The sequence below is a fragment of the Trachypithecus francoisi genome, unplaced genomic scaffold, assembly GCF_009764315.1.
Source record: "Trachypithecus francoisi isolate TF-2019V2 unplaced genomic scaffold, Tfra_2.0 Lachesis_group12, whole genome shotgun sequence".
NCBI classification, from domain to species: domain Eukaryota; kingdom Metazoa; phylum Chordata; class Mammalia; order Primates; family Cercopithecidae; genus Trachypithecus; species Trachypithecus francoisi.
Genome location: NW_022681457.1, coordinates 96,208,245 through 96,228,118, shown reverse-complemented (window position 1 = coordinate 96,228,118; position 19,874 = coordinate 96,208,245). Strand labels below are relative to the sequence as shown.

The 19,874-nt window shown below is 51.1% G+C and overlaps 1 protein-coding gene across 17 annotated transcripts in view; it reads left to right on the top strand.

Annotated features, from left to right (window-relative positions):
- RCC1 (regulator of chromosome condensation 1) overlaps positions 1-19,874 on the top strand; it is a 35,399-nt gene that overhangs the window by 13,502 nt on the left and 2,023 nt on the right. For 5 of the 17 annotated variants that reach the window (XM_033227512.1, XM_033227511.1, XM_033227513.1 and 2 more), the window contains exons 2-10: positions 12,556-12,632; positions 13,201-13,293; positions 14,543-14,730; positions 14,911-15,090; positions 17,351-17,447; positions 17,559-17,681; positions 18,777-18,932; positions 19,170-19,289; positions 19,656-19,808. In XM_033227512.1, the coding sequence (XP_033083403.1) occupies positions 12,556-12,632; positions 13,201-13,293; positions 14,543-14,730; positions 14,911-15,090; positions 17,351-17,447; positions 17,559-17,681; positions 18,777-18,932; positions 19,170-19,289; positions 19,656-19,808 (1,187 nt within the window). Of the gene's footprint in view, positions 1-12,550; positions 12,633-13,200; positions 13,294-14,542; positions 14,731-14,910; positions 15,091-17,350; positions 17,448-17,558; positions 17,682-18,776; positions 18,933-19,169; positions 19,290-19,655; positions 19,809-19,874 lie in introns of all 17 variants that reach the window. The other 12 variants (XM_033227517.1, XM_033227516.1, XM_033227519.1 and 9 more) reach the window with 7 other exon arrangements.

The following is a 19,874-nucleotide window of genomic DNA, read 5'->3' as shown; positions in this document are numbered from 1 at the left end:
AGACTCCGTCTCAAAAAAAAAAAGAAAAGAAGGTAGCCCTCCATCCCCTGCCCTTCCCTGGCGATTGATTGCTCACAGTAGCCCAGTGCAGGGCCTCAAGTCTTCCATTTTGGAGAGGAAGCCTCTCCTCTGGGACTCAATGAGCACTCGGGGCCATCTCCACCACAGCAGGGAGTTGTTGCCACTGTCCTACCCCATGTCTGTCATCGGATCTGTCACCACCCACCCCACCTTCCCTCAGGCCCCAGCTGCCTCAGTGTCTCCTCTCTGGTCTCACTGTCCTCTCCTTCTCAGCTGGCTTCTGCTCTCTGCTTCTGGGACTTGGCCAAGCGTGTAGGGGATCCTGGGGAGGCCTGTCCAGGCTGCCTTAGCCCCTGCCTGGACCATGGTCAGCCTTCAGAATCAGTCAGATAGGCCTGGGTTGTTTTTCTAGGCTCCCCTTTACTTGCTATGTGAACTTAGGCCAATAAAGTTATCTTCCTGAGCCTCAGTTCCTTAACTGGGAAATAGGAGTGACAGTGCTGCCTTCTTCAGCTTCCTGTGAGAAGTAAAAGGGTTTTGCATATGGAAGATACAGTGAGTTGACCGGTGCCCCCAGGGGCTTTTAGGAAGTTAATTGGTGTGGTGGATAGGCATGTAAAGTGATTGTGATCTAAAAGTCTGTTCCAGTTTCTCAGAGGAATGACTAGTTCAGGATGGAGGAGGGATCAGAGGAGGTGACTTTGAGACATCAGTAGATGTTCTTCCAGTGGGATAAGGGATAGGAAGGCTTTCAAGGTAAAGAGATGCAAATAGTATGGAGAGGACAGTTAGCATTCTGGCCTGGTGGGTCTGGCAAGCAGATTGTTTGGGAAGAGACGGGAAGATGTGGTAGATGGGACGTGAAGCTAAAGGTTCTGTCAGTACCCGATGTTGGAGACCTGTAATACCAAGCTAAGAAATGTGGGCTTTATCTTCCAGGCAAAGGGAACCACTAAGGAGTCCAAGCAGGCCAGCAGCTTGCTTCAGGTTTGAGGTTTGGAAAGATCATGAATGAGGCCGGGCACGGTACCTCACGCCTGTAATCCCATCACTTTGGGAGATCGAGGTAGGAGGATCACTTGAGCCCGGGCGTTTGAGACCAGCCTGGGCAACATATGAGATCTTGTCTCTACAAAAAAAAAAAAAATTACACATTAGCCAAGCATGGTGGTACATGCCTGTAGTCCCAGCTACTCTGGACGCTTGGATGCTGAGGCAGGAGGATCGCTTGAGCCTAGGAGGTGGAGGTTGCAGTGAGCCATGTACGTGCTACTGCACTACAGCCTAGGCAACAGAGTGAGACCCTGTCTCAAAATGTACACACACACACACACACACACATTTATTTATCACGAATGACTTGGAGAATGAGATGAGGGGATGAGGGTGGGGACCAGAAGACCAGCAACAAGTTGCTGTCTTTCCTAGGGGAAGGAGGAAGAGAGACAGTTCCAGGCAAGCTGAGAGACTACTAGGGAGCATGGGGAGGAATGAGGCAGAAGAATTTCTTTTTTTTTTTTTTTTTTGAGACTGAGTCTCGCTGTGTTGCCCAGGCTGGAGTGCAGTGGCGTGGTCTCGGTTCACTGCAACCTCCGCCTCCCGGGTTCACTCCATTCTCCTGCCTCAGCCTCCTGAGTAGCCGGGACTACAGGCGCCCGCCACCACATCTAGCTAATTTTTTGTATTTTGTATTTTTAGTAGAGACGGGATTTCACTGTATTAGCCAGGACAGTCTCGATCTCCTGACCTCCTGATCCACCCGCCTCGGCCTCCCAAAGTGCTGGGATTACAGGCATGAGCCACCGCGCCCGACTGGAGGCAGAAGAAATTTCTCATAACACTCAAGGGCACCAGCTCTGGAGTCTGACTAACTTGGTTCAGATCTTGGCCTCCTCTTCTAATCTTGAGTAAAATGCTTGACCTTTCTGAGCCTCAGTTTTCTTCTCTGTAGAGTGGGCTCATTGTGGCCAGCTTGTAGTGAAACGCTCCAAAGTATTAGCCAAACACAGATAACTAAGGAGATGTTGACTGACTGGGTCTGTTCCATCCACGATAACAGATTTTTTGGTTAATGCCCCATGACACCAACACTTCATATAGCCCTTATGTGTCTGACTGCATTCCCAGCTGTGCTCATGGCAGCCCAGCCATCAGCACCAACTGTGTTGACATAATTGTTTCCTGCTTTTTTCTCCTGACTTCTTGTTGTGAGTACTTTTTCATGCTAACACAGTCTCCCTCCCAGGCACACCAGACTGCTACAGATTATTCTGATAAACTGATGGGATATTTGCCTTGGCACACACCTGTCTATCTAAAACAAAGGTGCCTCTTTTTTTGGTGGAGGGATAGAGTTTCACTCTTGTTGCCCAGGCTGGAGTGCACTGGCGCAAACTCGGCTCACCGCAACCTCCACCTCCCGGGTTCAAGCGATTCTGCTGCCTCAGACTCCCGAGTAGCTGGGATTACAGCATGCGCCACCACGCCCGGCTAATTTTGTGTTTTTAGTAGAGATGGGGTTTCTCCGTGTTGATCAGGCTGGTCTCGAACTCCTGACCTCAGGTGATCTGCCCACCTTGGCCTCCCAACGTGCTGGGATTACAGGCGTGAGCCACCGTGCCCGGCCACAAGGGTGCCTCATATTCCACACCCCTAGTCCATCTGACATCCTTTCTGGGATGGCGCCCAAGCACTTCAGATTGAATGAAAATACCTAGCAACATGGAGCTTCACGTCTCTCCTCTCCTGTTTGTTCACCAGTGTTCTCTATCTCACTACATGGAAGTCTACCATCTACCTGGTCATTTAAGCCCAAGCCTGGGAGTCTTTGTGTTTGGCCAACTCATAGGGGGATCCTGGGCAGGCCTGCCAAGAATCCCCTGGACTTTTTTAGGATGAACAAATCAAGCCAAGTTCTGTGGCATGTGCCCATGATCCCAGCCTCTTGGGAAGCTGAGGTGGGAAGATCACTTGAGTCCATGAGTTTGAGGCTGCAGTGAGGTAATTGCACCAGTACACTCCAGCCTAGGTCACAGAGTGAGACCCCCTCTCTTAAAAGAATAAAATAAAAGGCCGGGCATGGTGGCTCACACCTATAATAACACCTTTAGGAGTCTGAGGCCAGAGAATCGCTTGAGCCCAGGAGTTCGGGACCAGCCTGGGCAACATAGCAAGATGTTGTTTCTACAAAATATACAAAAATTAGCCGGGCGTGGTGGTGCGCACCTGTAGTCCCAGCTACCCAGGATGGCATAAGCCCAGGTGGTTGAGGCTGCAGTGAGCCATGATCATGCCACTGCACTCCAGTCTGGGCAGGACCCTGTCTCAAAAATAAATAAAAAGGATGAACAAATTATGAGAGTAAAAAAGGGTTAGTCTCCTTTATCCTTGCTACACCTCCTGGCCCAAAGCCAAGCAATAGCGTAGCAGGATAAGCCACAGACGAAACCCTTCAGACACCGAGTTAAAGAAGGAAGGGCTTTATTCGGCCAGGAGCTTCGGCAAAACTCATGTCTCCAAAAACTGAGCTCCCCAAGTGAGCAATTCCTGTCCCTTTTAAGGGCTTACAACTCTAAGCGTGAGGGGGTCATGATTGATTGAGCAAGCAGCGGGTACGTGACTGGGGGCTGCTGACTGGGGGCTGCGTGCACGGGTAATCAGAACAGAACAGAACAGGACAGGGATTTTCACAGTGCTTTTCCAAACAATGTCTGGAATCTATAGATAACATAACTGGTTAGGTCAGGGGTAGATCTTTAACCAGATCCAGGGTACGGTGCCGGGCTGTCTGCCTGTGGATTTCATTTCTGCCTTGTAGTGTTTTTTTTTTTTTTTGAGACAGAGTCTCGCTCTGTTGCCCAGGCTGGAGTGCAGTGGCCGGATCTCAGCTCACTGCAAGCTCCGCCTCCCGGGTTTATGCCATTCTCCTGCCTCAGCCTCCCGAGTAGCTGGGACTACAGGCGCCCACCACCTCGCCCGGCTAGTTTTTTTGTATTTTTTTTTAGTAGAGACGGAGTTTCACCGTGTTAGCCAGGATGGTCTCAATCTCCTGACCTCGTGATCGGCCCGTCTCGGCCTTCCAAAGTGCTGGGATTACAGGCTTGAGCCACCGCGCCCGGCCTGCCTTTTAGTTTTTACTTCTTTCTTTGAAGGCAGAGATTGGGTATGAGACAATATGAGGGGTGGTCTCCTCACTTAGTAGTAGTAAGCACTATAAATATTTGTGGATTTACAACCATTTCATTCAGTCTTGATGACAGCCCTGAGAAGTAGTCATTTCATCTCCTTTTATAGATGAGGATACAGTTCAGAGAGGTTAAGGCCACTGGCCAGCCACAAGCTCTGGAAGGTGAATCCAGTTCCCTCTAATCCCAAAGAATGTGCATTTTTAGTGTGGGACAAGGGGTCTCAAAAGACAGATTGGAGGATTCCCAGCTCTGGGAGAATGAAAGTTGGGTGAAGTTCAGAACTGCCAACTCATCAGTCAGAACTGGGCCAGTGACAGCCTGCAGAAGCTCAGCCTGCAGAGGCTTGTCAGGCTTCTGGGCCCATGGTTACTTTCCCATCTTTAGTATTTTGTTCTCCTTCCACAGGATAATCAGCAGAAAAGTGCCTGGCCTTATGTCCATGTACCATGGAGGGGAGAGCTAGAGAGGCTGGGCTTTTGGGAACCACTAGAAGGAAGGAATGAGAGGGCTGCTGGTTAGGCCCACAGCTGAGACTGAGAAGGGCTCTTGGAGTTCTCCTTCCCTTTGTAACATTAAGTAAAGGCTTAGGCAACTTGACTGTTTTTTATAACCTTAAAGCGATGGCTCCAGCCGGGCATGGTGGCTCACCCCTGTTGTAATCCCAGCACTTTGGAAGACTGAGGCGGGTAGGTTGCTTGAGCCCAGGAGTTCTAGATGAGCCTGGGCAACTTAGCAAAACCCTGTCTCTACAAAATATATAAAAATTAGTGGCCGGGCGCGGTGGCTCAAGCCTGTAATCTCAGCACTTTGGGAGGCCGAGGCGGGCGGATCACGAGGTCAGGAGAGCGAGACCATCCTGGCTAACGCGGTGAAACCCCGTCTCTACTAAAAAATACAGAAAACTAGCCAGGCGAGGTGGCAGGTGACTGTAGTCCCAGCTACTCGGGAGGCTGAGGCAGGAGAATGGTGTGAACCCAGGAGGCAGAGCTTGCAGTCAGTGGAGATCGCGCCACTGCACTCCAGCCTGGGCGGCAGAGCGAGACTCCGTCTCAAAAAAAAATAAATAAATAAAAATAAATTAGCTGGGAATTGTGATGCAGACTTGTAGTCCCAGCTATCTTGTAGGCTGAGGTGGGAGGATCACCTGAGCTCAAGAGGTCAATCAAACCTGCAATGAGCCATGATTGTGCCACTGCTCTTGAGCCTGGGTGACAGAGAGTGAGACCCTGTCTAAAAAATATATATATAGGCCGGGCGCGGTGGCTCAAGCCTGTAATCCCAGCACTTTGGAGGCCGAGGCGGGCGGATCACGAGGTCAGGAGAGCGAGACCATCCTGGCTAACGCGGTGAAACCCCGTCTCTACTAAAAAATACAGAAAACTAGCCAGGCGAGGTGGCAGGTGACTGTAGTCCCAGCTACTCGGAGGCTGAGGCAGGAGAATGGTGTGAACCCAGGAGGCAGAGCTTGCAGTCAGTGGAGATCGCGCCACTGCACTCCAGCCTGGGCGGCAGAGCGAGACTCCGTCTCAAAAAAAATAAATAAATAAAAATAAATTAGCTGGGAATTGTGATGCAGACTTGTAGTCCCAGCTATCTTGTAGGCTGAGGTGGGAGGATCACCTGAGCTCAAGAGGTCAATCAAACCTGCAATGAGCCATGATTGTGCCACTGCTCTTGAGCCTGGGTGACAGAGAGTGAGACCCTGTCTAAAAAAAAAATATATATATAGGCCGGGCGCGGTGGCTCAAGCCTGTAATCCCAGCACTTTGGAGGCCGAGGCGGGCGGATCACGAGGTCAGGAGAGCGAGACCATCCTGGCTAACGCGGTGAAACCCCGTCTCTACTAAAAAATACAGAAAACTAGCCAGGCGAGGTGGCAGGTGACTGTAGTCCCAGCTACTCGGAGGCTGAGGCAGGAGAATGGTGTGAACCCAGGAGGCAGAGCTTGCAGTCAGTGGAGATCGCGCCACTGCACTCCAGCCTGGGCGGCAGAGCGAGACTCCGTCTCAAAAAAAATAAATAAATAAAAATAAATTAGCTGGGAATTGTGATGCAGACTTGTAGTCCCAGCTATCTTGTAGGCTGAGGTGGGAGGATCACCTGAGCTCAAGAGGTCAATCAAACCTGCAATGAGCCATGATTGTGCCACTGCTCTTGAGCCTGGGTGACAGAGAGTGAGACCCTGTCTAAAAAAAAAATATATATATATATATAAATAAAAATTTATTTCCAGAGCTGTATGTTTAGAGGAAAATAAAAGGCATTGGACACAATTTGGGCTGGATTAGAATTAGAGAGCTGGGGAGCATGTCTGTATTCCCAGCAGCCTGGAGAAGACATGGAAGTCTTGGGAAGCAGCAGCAGCAGTTAAAAGACTAGGAGTGTGGAGGGGCTGAGGCTTTCAGCTGCCCTGCATCTTCCTACTGCCGCCCCTCCTAATCGCCCGTAGATGGTTTCCTTTCCCCGTTTATGTCATACTTGGTGTTTGTATTTTGGTGTGACTGCATATACAGCTTTGATCTCTTTTTGTTGTTGTTTTGTTTTTGTTTTTGTTTGTTTCGTTTTGAGACAGAGTCTTGCTCTGTCACCCAGGCTGGAGTGCAGTGGTGCGATTTCAGCTCACCACAACCTCCGCCTCCCAAGTTCAAGCGATTCTCCTGCCTCAGCCTCCCGAGTAGCTGGGATTACAGGAGCACACCACCACACCCAGCTAATTTTTTTTGTTTGTTTGTTTGTTTTGTTTTTGAGACGGAATCTCGCTCTGTTGCCCAGGCTGGAGTGCAGTGGCATGATCTTGGCTCACTGCAAGCTCCACCTCCTGGGTTCACACCATTCTCCTGCCTCAACCTCCCCAGTAGCTGGGACTACAGGCGCCCCACCACCATGCCCAGCTAGATTTTTGTATTTTGTTTAGTAGAGACGGGGTTTCACCATGTTAGCCAGGGTGGTCTCGATCTCCTGACCTCATGATCCACCTCAGCCTCCTAAAGTGCTGGGATTACAGGCGTGAGCCACCGCACCGGCCTGATCTCTCTCTCTTTTTTTTTTTTTTTTTTTTTTTTCCTGAGAGGAAGTCTCGCTCTGTTGCCCAGGCTGGAGTGCAGTGGTGCAATCTCCACTCACTGCAGCTTCTGCCTCCTGGGTTCAAGCAGTTCTCCTGCCTCAACCTCCCGAGTAGCTGGGATTACAGGCACCCGCCACCATGCCCAGCTAATTTTTGTATTCTAGTAGAGAAGGGGTTTCACCATGTTAGCCAGGCTGGTCTCAAACTTCTGACCTCAGGTGATCCGCCCACTTCAGCCTCCCAAATTGCTGATATTACAGGCGTGAACCACCGTGCCCAGCCTACAAACAATCTTTTTTTTTTTTTTTTTTGAGATGGAGTTTCACTGTTGTTGCCCAGGCTGGAGTTCAGTGGTGCAGTCTTGGCTCACTGCAGCCTCCACCTCCTGGGTTCAAGCAATTCTCCTGTCTCAGCCTCCTGAGTAGCTGGGATTATAGGCATGCGCCACCACGCCTGGCTAATTTTGTATTTTTAGTAGAGACAAGGTTTCTCTGTGTTGGTCAGGCTGGTCTCAAACTCCCAACCTCAGGTGATCCTCCCACCTCAGCCTCCCAAACTGCTGGGATTACAGGCCTGAGCCACCACTCCAGGCCACAAATAATCATCTTTAAAATGATAAAAGCAGGTTTCAACTGTGGTTCTTCTCTGGGGTGAGAAGGTGAAGATACACATGGGCAAGCTACTGATTTACCTTCTGAAAATACTCTTTGGAAGCAGCTGAATTTGGCTTGATTGTTGGAGAATCCTGTGTCCAATTCACTGGGCAGACTTCTCCATGGGTTTCTACATACTGGAATGCCTTCACCAAGAGGAGGGTTTCTTCCACACTTCGGCCCACTGGGCGATCATTAACACTCAAGTGCGGCCGGGTGCGGTGGCTCACACCTGTAATCCCAGCACTTTGGGAGGCTGAGGCAGTCAGGAGGTCAGGAGATCGAGACCATTCCGGCTAACACGGTGAAACTCCATCTCTACTGATAAAATACAAAAAATTAGCCAGGCATGGTGGTGGGCACCTGTAGTCCCAGCTACTTGGGAGGCTGAGGCAGGAGAATGGTGTGAACCTGAGAGGCAAGAGCTTGCAGTGAGCCAAGATTGTGCCACTGCACTCCAGCCTGGGCGACAGAGCGAGACTCCGTCTCAAAAAACACTCAAGTGCTTGATGAATCCACTGGGGTCAATTATGAAGAGACCTCTTGGGCCGGGCTCACGCCTGTAATCCCAGCACTTTGGGAGGCTGAGGCGGGCGGATCATGAGGTCAGGAGACCGAGACCATCGTGGCTAACATGGTGAAACCCCGTCTCTACTAAAAATGCAAAAAATTAGCCAGTTGTGGCGGTGGGCGCCTGTAGTCCCAGCTACTTGGGAGGCTGAGGCTGGAGAAGGGCGGGAACCTGGGAGGCGGAGCTTGCAGTGAGCCGAGATTGCGCCACTGCACTCCAGCCTGGGCGACTGAGCAAGACTCTGTCTCAATAAATAAGTAAATAAATAAATAAATAAATAAATAAATAAATAAAAAGAAGAGACTTCTTGGTGCAAGACCAGGACCTTCTAGCAGCACACCGTAGTCTTGGGAATTCACTTAGTGAAATGTGACAAAGGTGTGATGTTCATGTGACCCAAACCGCCATTCTTTCTTGGTGTATTTATCCAGGCAAGATGGCTAAAGTGGGAATCCACCACGGTGGCTTACGCCTGTAATCTGAGCACTTTGGGAGGCTGAGGCGGGTGGATCACCTGAGTTCAAGCGTTCAAGACCAGCCTCACCAACATGGTGAAATCCCGTCTCTACTAAAAATACAAAAATTAGCCAGGCGTAGTGGCAGGTGCCTGTAGTCCCAGCTACTGGGGAGGCTGAGGCAGGAGAATCGCTTGAACCTGGGAGGCGGAGGTTGTAGTGAGCCGAGATCGTGTCACTGCACTCCAGCCTGGGTGACAGAGCAAGATTCCATCTTGAAAAAAAAAAAAAGAAATCCAAAGGATAGAAGAAAGGCACCAAATATTTCCCCTCAAAGTCATCAAGGCTTAAGTCTTTGAACTCTCCATTGACAATGGCTGTACCCTTAAAATAGGGCGCATGCTGGGTGACATCAGGTGCACAGTATGAGAAACTGGTGCCAGAATGTTGCTTGACCGGAACCAGACCACAACATGTTTGTCAAACTTGTTCTTCCAGAAGCAGCAGGCCTGATGGCTGCAGTGACAGAAATACCCCAAGGAATGACACTCACATGCTGGCAGCTGATGCTCGGAACCACCTTCCCACAGCAGCTGCCGTCTTAAAGTGCATGTGTATTTTTGTTTTTTTGAGACAGGGTCTCACTCTGTCACCCAGGCTGAAGTGCAATGGCACAACCTTAGCTCACTGCAGCCTCAGCCTCCCAGGCTGAAGCCATCCTCCCACCTCAGCCTCCTGAGTAGCTGAGACTGCAGACGTGCACCACCATGCCTGGCTAATTTTTGTAATTTTTTGGATAGAGATGGGTTTTCGTCATGTTGCCCAGGCTGGTCTTGAAGTCCTGGGCTCAAGCGATCTTCCCGCCTCGACCTCCCAAAGTGCTAGGATTACAGGTGTGGTGGCACCTTGTCTCTAAAAAAATCAATCACATAAGAAAAGATAATAGCTTTTCTCCCCCTCTGATTATAACAGTGACACATTACCAAAGTTACTGGTGCTTACACGGGGTTGAATGGAGTTATGATGGATATTTCACTTAATGTTGTTCTTCAATGCTTTAATTTTTTACAACAGACTTAAAATTTTTAAAAATACATGTGACCAGGCGTGGTAGCTCACGCCTGTAATCTCAGCACTTTGGGAGACCGAGGTGGGTGGATCACCTGAGGTCAGGAGTTCAAGACCAGCGGGACCAACATGTTGAAACCCCATCTCTACTAAAAATACAAAATTCAGGAAAATCACTTGAACTTGGAAGGTAGAGGTTGTGGTGAGCCGAGATCGTGCCATGGCACTCCAGTGTAGGCAACAAGAACAAAACTCTGCTTCAAAAAAAAACAAAAAAACAAAAAAAAAACCATGTAATTGGTCGGACGCAGTGGCTCATCCCTGTAATCCCAGCACTTCAGGAGGCTGAGGCAGGAGGATCACTTGAGGTTGGGAGTTCAAGACCAACCTAGCCAACATGATGAAACCCTGTATCTACTAAAAATACAAAATTTGGGTCAGGTGCCATGGCTCACACCTATAGTCCCAGCACTTCGGGAGGCCGGGGGTTGTGGGGGTAGATCACCTGAGGTCAGGAGTTTGAGACCAGCCTGGCCAAACTGGTGAAACTTTGTCTCTACTAAAAATACAACAATTAGCTGGGTGTGGTGGTGGGCACCTGTAATCCCAGCTACTCGAGAGGCTGAGGCAGGAGAATCACTTGAACCCAAGAGGTAGAGGTTGCAGTGAGCCGAGATTGCACCATTGCACTCTAGCCTGGGCAACAGAACGAGACTCCGTCTCAAAAAAAAAAAAAAAATACAAAGCAGGGCATGGTGATGCATGCCTGTAATCTCAGCTACTCAGAAGGCTGAGGTACAAGAATCACTTCAACCTGGGAGGCAGAAGTTGCAGTGAGCTGAGAGGCCTGTGCACTCCAGCCTGGCGAGGGAGTGAGACTCCATCTCAAAAAAAAAGAAAAATACATGTAGTGCTCCTTGTTAAACGTCTTAGATAATATAGGAAGTTACAATGAAACAAGTAATTATTATCTATAATACCATTTTCCAGAGGTTACCATTGTTAATATGGGATGTGTTTTCTTCCCCAGATTTTTCTCACATATTTTTTATGTGTATGCCTTTTTTTCCAAAAACAAAAAGGATGATAGGCTGTTTTTCTTTTTCTTTTTTTTTTTTTTTTTTTTAGTGGCGCTGGGGTTTCACCATTTTGGCCAGGCTGGTCTTGAACTCCTGACCTCAAGTGATCCACCCACCTTGGCCTCCCAGAGTGCTGGGATTACAGGTGTGAGCCACTGCACCCAGCCTTTTTTTTTCTTTTTTTGAAACAGAGTCTGGCTCTGTTGCCCAGGCTGGAGTGTAGTGACTCAGTCTTGGCTCACTGCAGCCTCCAGCTCCCGGGTTCAAGCAATTCTCCTGCCTCAGCCTCCTGAGTAGCTGGGATTACAGGCGCCCATCACTGCGCCTGGCTAATTTTTGTATTTTTAGTAGAGATGGGGTTTTGCCATGTTGGCCAGGCTGGTTTCAAACTCCTGATCTCAGGTAATCCGCCCGCTCCGGCCTCCCACAGTGTTGGGATTACAGATGTGAGCCACCACACCTGGCCATCTGTTTTTTATTCTGCTTTACTTGGCAGTGGGGAACATCTTTCTATTCAATAGATTGATCTCTGAAAACATCACTTTTGATGACTTCATACTGTTCTGTCATGAATATACCACATATTTAACTAGTTCACTACTATTGAACCCCTGGGTGGTTCTGTTTTTGTTGTTTTTACAATGTTATGAAGAATACAGTAGAGAATATTTGTGTAATTGATCTTTGGGTGCATCCATTATTCTATTCTTGGGATACATTTTTTTTTTTTTTTTTTTTGAGACGGAGTCTCGCTCTGTCGCCCAGGCTGGAGTGCAGTGGCCGCATCTCAGCTCACTGCAAGCTCCGCCTCCCGGTTTACGCATTCTCTCGCCTCAGCCTCCGAGTAGCTGGGAACAGGCGCCCGCCATCTCGCCCGGCTAATTTTTGTATATTTTATTTATTTTTTTTTTTTTTTTGAGACGGAGTCTCGCTCTGTCGCAGGCTGGAGTGCAGTGGCCGGATCTCAGCTCACTGCAAGCTCCGCCTCCCGGGTTTAGCCATTCTCTCGCCTCAGCCTCCCGAGTAGCTGGGACTACAGGCGCCCGCCACATCGCCCGGTAATTTTTGTATTTTTTAGTAGAGAGGGGTCACCGTGTTAGCCAGGATGGTCTCGATCTCCTGACCTCGTGATCCACCGTCTCGGCCTCCCAAAGTGCTGGGATTACAGGCTTGAGCCACCGCGCCCGGCCTGTATATTTTAGTAGAGACGGGGTTTCACCGTTAGCCGGATGGTCTCGATCTCCGACCTCGTGATCCGCCCGTCTCGGCCTCCCAAAGTGCTGGGATTACAGGCTTGAGCCACTGCGCCCGGCTATTGGGATACATTTTGAGAAGTGCAATTGTTGGGCAATTCCTCTTAACCTATTTCTAGGGTTTTTGATAAATATTGTCTAATTGGCCCAGGAAAATGTTTGCCATTTCTGATATGTTGTATTTGACTGACTTTTTCAGGACAGGAAGATGTCACCCAAGCGCATAGCTAAAAGAAGGTCCCCCCCAGCAGATGCCATCCCCAAAAGCAAGAAGGTGAAGGGTAAGTTGGCCTTGGCTTCTTTGTGGGTACAGGTGGCCCCTGGAAACCCTAAGAACCCAGGACTGGGCTCCTTCCTTCTTGACACTTGAAACTGAAGGGAGTGGATGAGCAGAGACCCCACCCAGCTGGAATGTTTCCCATAACTCATTGAATCCCACTCTTTGGGAATCACAAAGTGGGCAGAAACTCCTCTCAAGGCACTCAGGCAGTACTGGCAAAAAAAACTAGACCCTAGGGCTTCACCCGTCAGTGATGCATTATGGTTAGGACCATTGACTTTACGACATGGGTTCAAGTCCTTGCTCTGCCACTTTCTAGCTGATAGGCAAGTCACTTAATCCTGCAGTTTGGATTATCAACTTCATAAAATGGAGGCAGCCAGAGCAGCACCACCCTCTCTGGGCTGTGTGAGGATGAGATTAAATAATGGCCTGGCAGCATTTGAGGGAGGTGGCTGTGGTTTCCTCTGTGCTGGGACCCCGGAGGGGCACAGGGAGGGAAGAAAAGCCAGCACTAAACTGGGAGGGGAAGTGTGGACCCACGCTCAGACAGTGTCTGTCTTTTGCAGACGCGAGGGCCGCTGCCTCCCGCCGCGTTCCTGGCGCCCGCTCCTGCCAAGGTGCCTGCGGGCTGAGCCCTCCTGACCAGAAAACCCAACCAGGTGGCTCCGCGCCCGGCGCGCCCTTTGTGCTGCCAGCGCGGGCTCCTCAGCGGTGGCCACATCCTCGGGGGAGGGGCTGGGCGCCATTGGCTGCCCAGGACTGTGGGTTGGGGGGCTGCCTTTGGCCCACAGAGGGCCCCGGGCCTCCCACTGGTTGGCGCGCACCTCCCGCAAATGCCGCTGGCCGCTCTTCCCCCTGCCCCTCCTGCCTCTCCACTGGATGGCGGAGGGAGGAGTCCGTTTCTGCAGTGGATTTGCCCGGGAGCTAAACTTACTCACTGGCGGACGGCCTGGGCATGGAGGAGGGCTAGGATGGAGACTGGGGACTGTGCTCTGACCCACGTAGTCTCCCTTGCTTTCGGTGCAGATTCTGCTATTATAATTAGCTTTCGGCCTGGCGCGGTGGCTCACGCTTGTAATCGCAACACTTTGGGAGGCCGAGGCGGGCGGATCACGAGGTCAGAAGATCCAGACCATCCTGGCTAACATGGTGAAACCCCGTCTCTACTAAAATACAAAAAATTAGCCATGCGTGGTGGCGGGCACCTGTAATCCCAGCTACACAGGAGGCTGAGGCAGAGGAATCACTTGAACCCAGGAGGCAGAGGCTGCAGTTAGCCGAGATCCGTCACGGCACTCCAGCCTGGCAACAGAGGGAGACTCCGTCTCAAAATAATAATAATAATAATTAGCTTTCTTTTCTTTTTTTCTTTTTTTTTTTTTTTGAGATCGAGTTTCACTCTGTCGCCCAGACTAGAGAGGGCAGTGGCGCGATCTCGGCTCACTGCCACCTCCACCTCCCAGGTTCAAGTGATTCTCCTGCCTCAGCCCCCGGAGTAGCTGGGATTACAGGCTACTGTTGGCCAGGCTGGTCTCGAACTCCTGACCTCAAGTGATCCGCCCGCCTCAGCCTCCCAAAGTGCTAGGATTACAGGTGTGAGCCACCGCACCCGGCCCCTCTTGCCCTCTGCATCAAGATTCATTTCCCAGTATCCAGTGTCTCCTTGTTTCCCTTTCTCCCCTTTCACGTGAATAATGTGCTCAGTTCTTAATCTCCACAAAAATCCTGTGAGAGAGGTACTTTTGTTGTCCCATTTCACAGACGACAAAACTTAGACTCAGAAAGTTCATACTAACGGTCTGTGGCAGAGCAGGGGCTTCTGCCCAGGTTTGTCTGATCTCAGAGCCTGTGACCTCTCCTGGCTGTAGTCATCCTCTACACTCAGGGTCTATCTTCTTCACCCTTCAGTCTCACACAGGTCCCACAGCACAGAACCTGGCTTGGTGCTGACACTCGGCCAGGGCGATGTGGGCCAGCTGGGGCTGGGTGAGAATGTGATGGAGAGGAAGAAGCCGGCCCTGGTATCCATCCCAGAGGATGTTGTGCAGGCTGAGGCTGGGGGCATGCACACCGTGTGTCTAAGCGAAAGTGGCCAGGTAGGTGTTGGGGGCTGGCACAGGGTTGCACAAGGCCTAGGATTGGGTGGCTTGGGGCAGGGCTTTTGAACCACTCATGTTCACTGTGGAAATGGAGCTGGCTAGTCAAGCGGGGAGTGGCCTACATGAGAATGGACTGCGAGGCCAGACTTTGCATTAATGAGGGCATCCTGGGCACAGGTCTATTCCTTCGGCTGCAATGATGAGGGTGCCCTGGGAAGGGACACATCAGTGGAGGGCTCGGAGATGATCCCTGGGAAAGTGGAGCTGCAAGAGAAGGTGGTACAGGTGTCAGCAGGAGACAGTCACACAGCAGCCCTCACCGAGGATGGCCGTGTCTTCCTCTGGGGCTCCTTCCGGGTAAGGCTGGGTCTGGAAGTCTGCATGGGGCCTGAAAGGCAGAATTAACTGGTGGGGCCCCAAAGATAATCCATTTCCATGCCTCCGTGGTACTTACTAGTGGGGAGATGAAACCCCACAGGTAGAGCTGAGGCCCAGACCCAGGACTCTAGCTTCTTCATGTGGGCCTGTCCACACCACCAGCTGCTTCCTTGAATCCAATGTCATCAAGTGTCTGTCCTGGGAAGCGAGTGGGTCAAGGATGTCCCTGGGTTGAGGCTGATCCAGGAGGCCTGCTGTCTTCACCCATCTCCCTGACTTCCGTCTCCGCCTCACCTTGCCAGCACTGCCTCTTCCACATTTCCCAGAGGCTTGGAGGGGGCAAGGAGGTGTGGAGGCAGGGATTGTTGCATCTCAGAGTTTCCAAGGTAGAGAGGAGTGTAGTTTAAAAAACAGATTCTGGTTTTTTGTTTTTTTTCTTTTGAGAGACGAAATTTCACTCTTGTTGCCCAGGCTGGAGTGCAATAACGCAATCTTGGCTCACCACAACCTCTGCCTCCCGGGTTTAAGTGATTCTCCTGCCTCAGCCTCCCAAGTAGCTAGGATTACTGGCATGCGCCACCACACCTGGCTAATTTTGTATTTTCAGTAGAGATGGGGTTTCTCCTGTTGGTCGGGCTGGTCTTGAATTCCTGACCTCAGATGATCCACCCGCCTCTGCCTCCCAAAGTGCTGGGATTACAGGCATGAGCCACCGCGCCCAGGGCCAAATTCTGTATTAAAATTGTTTTCTTCTTACTATTTTTTTTTCCGATGGAGTCTCGCTCCATCAGCCAGGCTGGAGTGCAGTGGCGAGATCTTACTGTAACCTCCTCTTTCCGGGTTCAAGCGATTCTTCTGCTGTCAGCCTTCCAGGTAGCTGGGACTACAGGCGCATACCATCACGCCCAGCTAATTTTTGTATTTTAGTAGAGACGGGATTTCACCTTGTTGGCCAGGCTAGTCTCGAATTCTTGACCTCAAGCAATCTACCTGACGTAGCCTCCCAAAGTGCTGGGATTACAAGCGTGGGCCACCGGACCGGGTCTGATGGGTGTGTTTGTATCGTGTCTATTTTGAATTTTTTATGGAGAATGTCACCCAGGCTGGAGTGCAATGACACAATTTCGGCTCACTGCAACCTCTGCCTCTTGGGCTCAAGCAATTCTCCTTCTTCAGCCTCCCGAGTAGCTGGGATTACAGGCACGCGCCACCATGCCTCGCTAATTTTTGTATTTTTAGGAGAGATGGGGTTTCACCATGTTGGCCAGGCTGGTTGCAAATTCCTGATCTCAGGTGATCCGCCCCTCTGGGCCTCCCAGAATACTGGGATTGCAGGCGTGAGCCACCGCGTCTGGCCTCTTTTCTTTTTTAATTAGAGATGAGATCCTGCTCTGTCACCCAGGCCAGAGTGCAGTGGCATCATCTTAGCTCACTGCAGCCTCAACTTCCTGGGCTCAGGTGATTTCTTCCACCTCAACCTCGCAAGTAGTTGATACTATAGGCTTGTGCCACCACACTCAGCTAGTTTTTATATTTTTTTGTGGGGACGGGGTTTCACCATGTTGCCCAAGCTGGTCTTGAGCTCAAGCGATCTGCCTGCCTGGGCCTACCAAAGTGCTAGGATTACTGGCATGAGCTACCATGCCTGGCCCAGAATAGTATATTGAACGCCCATTTACTTGCCACACAGTTTCAATGATTATCAACTTGTGGCCAGACTTGTTTATCTCTATTTACATCCACTCTCTGACTCCTTGATTTTTTTTTTTTTTTTTTTTGAGACGGAGTCTCACTCTGTCGCCCAGGCTGGAGTGCAGTGGCCGGATCTCAGCTCACTGCAAGCTCTGTCTCCCGGATTTATGCCATTCTCCTGCCTCAGCCTCCCGAGTAGCTGGGACTACAGGCGCCCGCCACCTCGCCCGGCTAGTTTTTTGTATTTTTTAGTAGAGACGGGGTTTCACCGTGTTAGCCAGGATGGTCTCGATCTCCTGACCTCGTGATCCGCCCGTCTCGGCCTCCCAAAGTGCTGGGATTACAGGCTTGAGCCACCGCGCCCGGCCACTCCTTGATTATTTTAATGCAAGTTGCAGACCATAAATGATTTCATTGATAAGTATTTGAGTATGTGGCCCGGCTCCTGCCCACCTCTCCATCCCCATCTGGTGCCACTGCCCTTCTGGATTTCACTGGTATGGCGCAGGCAGGACTGGCTGATAAGTGCCCTGTCCCTCCCTTCTAGGACAATAACGGTGTGATTGGGCTGTTGGAGCCCATGAAGAAGAGCATGGTGCCAGTGCAGGTGCAGCTGGACGTGCCTGTGGTAAAGGTGGCCTCAGGTGGGTCTGGGGGTACTTGCTCAGGCCAGGACTTGGAGGACCTTGTTCTGGGGCTGGCCCAGCCTTGGGCCTTACAGATGTGGCCTGCATCCCCTACCTTTTCATCCTCAGGAAACGACCACTTGGTGATGCTGACAGCTGATGGTGACCTCTACACCTTGGGCTGCGGGGAACAGGGCCAGCTAGGCCGTGTGCCTGAGTTATTTGCCAACCGTGGTGGCCGTCAAGGTCTTGGTAAGTGGCCTTGGTACCTCCAGCAGGGCAAATTGGCAGGCCACCCCCACAGTGAAGGCCAAAGGCAGGAAGGATTTGCTGTGGTCAGGCTTGCATCAGATGGACTTGTGGTATTGGTTAAGACTTTGGAGACAGACTGCTCTGGTAGTTTTGCCACCTACTGTCTATGGGACTCTGAACATAGTTTCTTTTTTTTTTTTTGAGACGGAATCTAGCTCTGTCACCCAGGCTGGAGTGCAGTGGCACGATCTCGGCTCACTGCAAGCTCCGCCTCCCGGGTTCATGCCATTCTCCTGCCTCAGCCTCCTAAGTAGCTGGGACTACAGGCGCCCACCACCGCGCCTGGCTAATTTTTTGTATTTTTAGTAGAGACGGGGTTTCCCTGTGGTCTCGATCTCCTGACCTCGTGATCCGCCCGCCTCAGCCCCCCAAAGTGCCGGGATTACAGGCGTGAGCCACCGTGCCCGGCCTGAACATAGTTTCTTCATCATTAAGTCTACCTACCTATAAACCTACTTCATTAGGTTGCTCTGAAGTTAAATGAGTTAATGAGAAGAATATCAGGCAGAGGGTAAGTTCTATATAAATGATACCTCTAATAACTGTGGGGATCTGAGCAAGGCACTTGCATTCTCTTGATCTCAGTTTCCTTTTTTATAAAATAGGGATAAGAGTCCCTACTTAGCCTCTCAAGGGCTTTTTTTTTTTTTTTTTTTTTTTTTGAGACGGAGTCTCGCTCTGTTGCCCGGGCTGGAGTGCAGTGGCCGGATCTCAGCTCACTACAAGCTCCGCCTCCCGGGTTTACGCCATTCTCCTGCCTCAGCCTCCGGAGTCGCCCGGAGGCTGTCCGCCACCTCGCCCGGCTAGTTTTTTGTATTTTTAGTAGAGACGGGGTTTCACCGTGTTAGCCAGGATGGTCTCGATCTCCTGACCTCGTGATCCACCCGTCTCGGCCTCCCAAAGTGCTGGGATTACAGGCTTGAGCCACCGTGCCCAGCCTCAAGGGCTTTTATAATGGAGGAGAATTAAACTTGGGGCAGAGGGAAGCCATGTGTGTCTGTCTGTCACTGACTGTGCCTTTCCCTCTGCCTGCAGAACGACTCCTGGTCCCCAAGTGTGTGATGCTGAAATCCAGGGGAAGCCGGGGCCATGTGAGATTCCAGGATGCCTTTTGTGGTGCCTATTTCACCTTTGCCATCTCCCACGAGGGCCACGTGTACGGCTTTGGCCTCTCCAACTACCATCAGCTTGGTGAGCCCCGAGCCCAGCTTCAGGCGTGATCCAGTGGCCTGCGTTCCTGTCCTGGCTCTACCACTCATTCATTGTGCATCCTTTGCGGGGTTGTCTAACCCCTCGAAACCACAGTTTTCTCATCTGTAAAGTGAAAATGTCCATATCCTGATGGGAGGTGGCCTCACTGTGGGAGGGGATTGAGAAGGGCAGCTCTCAGAACACCTTCACCCTTGATGGCTCCGGCCTTTCCCCCAGGAACTCCGGGCACAGAATCTTGCTTCATACCCCAGAACCTAACATCCTTCAAGAATTCCACCAAGTCCTGGGTGGGCTTCTCTGGTGGCCAGCACCATACAGTCTGCATGGATTCAGAAGGTAGGGCCTTTACGTCCTTCTCTAGTTTGGGGGCGGAGTGTACCCTGGCCTAGACCTAGCCAGATTCCTGAGACCGTGGTCCTTGGAGCCTGGGTCTGTTCCATGGTTGTGCCACACGTGGGTCCATGAGAGTCACTCTCATCCTCCTAGAGTCCTGGTGCTCTTCCAAGTGTGAGTTCAATGGGGGCCTGTGTAGAGATTCTCCTAGGCCTCCTCCAAAACTGGAAAGAGGCACTGCAGATCTCCTTCTGATCTCCCTGGGAGCAGTGACACACTCCCATGGACAGGGGGACTCACCTAGCCTGCCACCCATTTTGCCTGTAGCACGCCTTCTGCTATTGCTCATCTCTCTCCCTCCTCCCACAGGAAAAGCGTACAGCCTGGGCCGGGCTGAGTATGGGCGGCTGGGCCTTGGGGAGGGTACTGAGGAGAAGAGCATACCCACCCTCATCTCCAGGCTGCCTGCTGTCTCTTCAGTGGCTTGTGGGGCCTCTGTGGGGTATGCTGTGACCAAGGATGGTGAGTGGGGCTGCCTACACTCTGTCTCGTTGGGACCTGGGGGTCAAGGTTCTTACCCAATTCCCC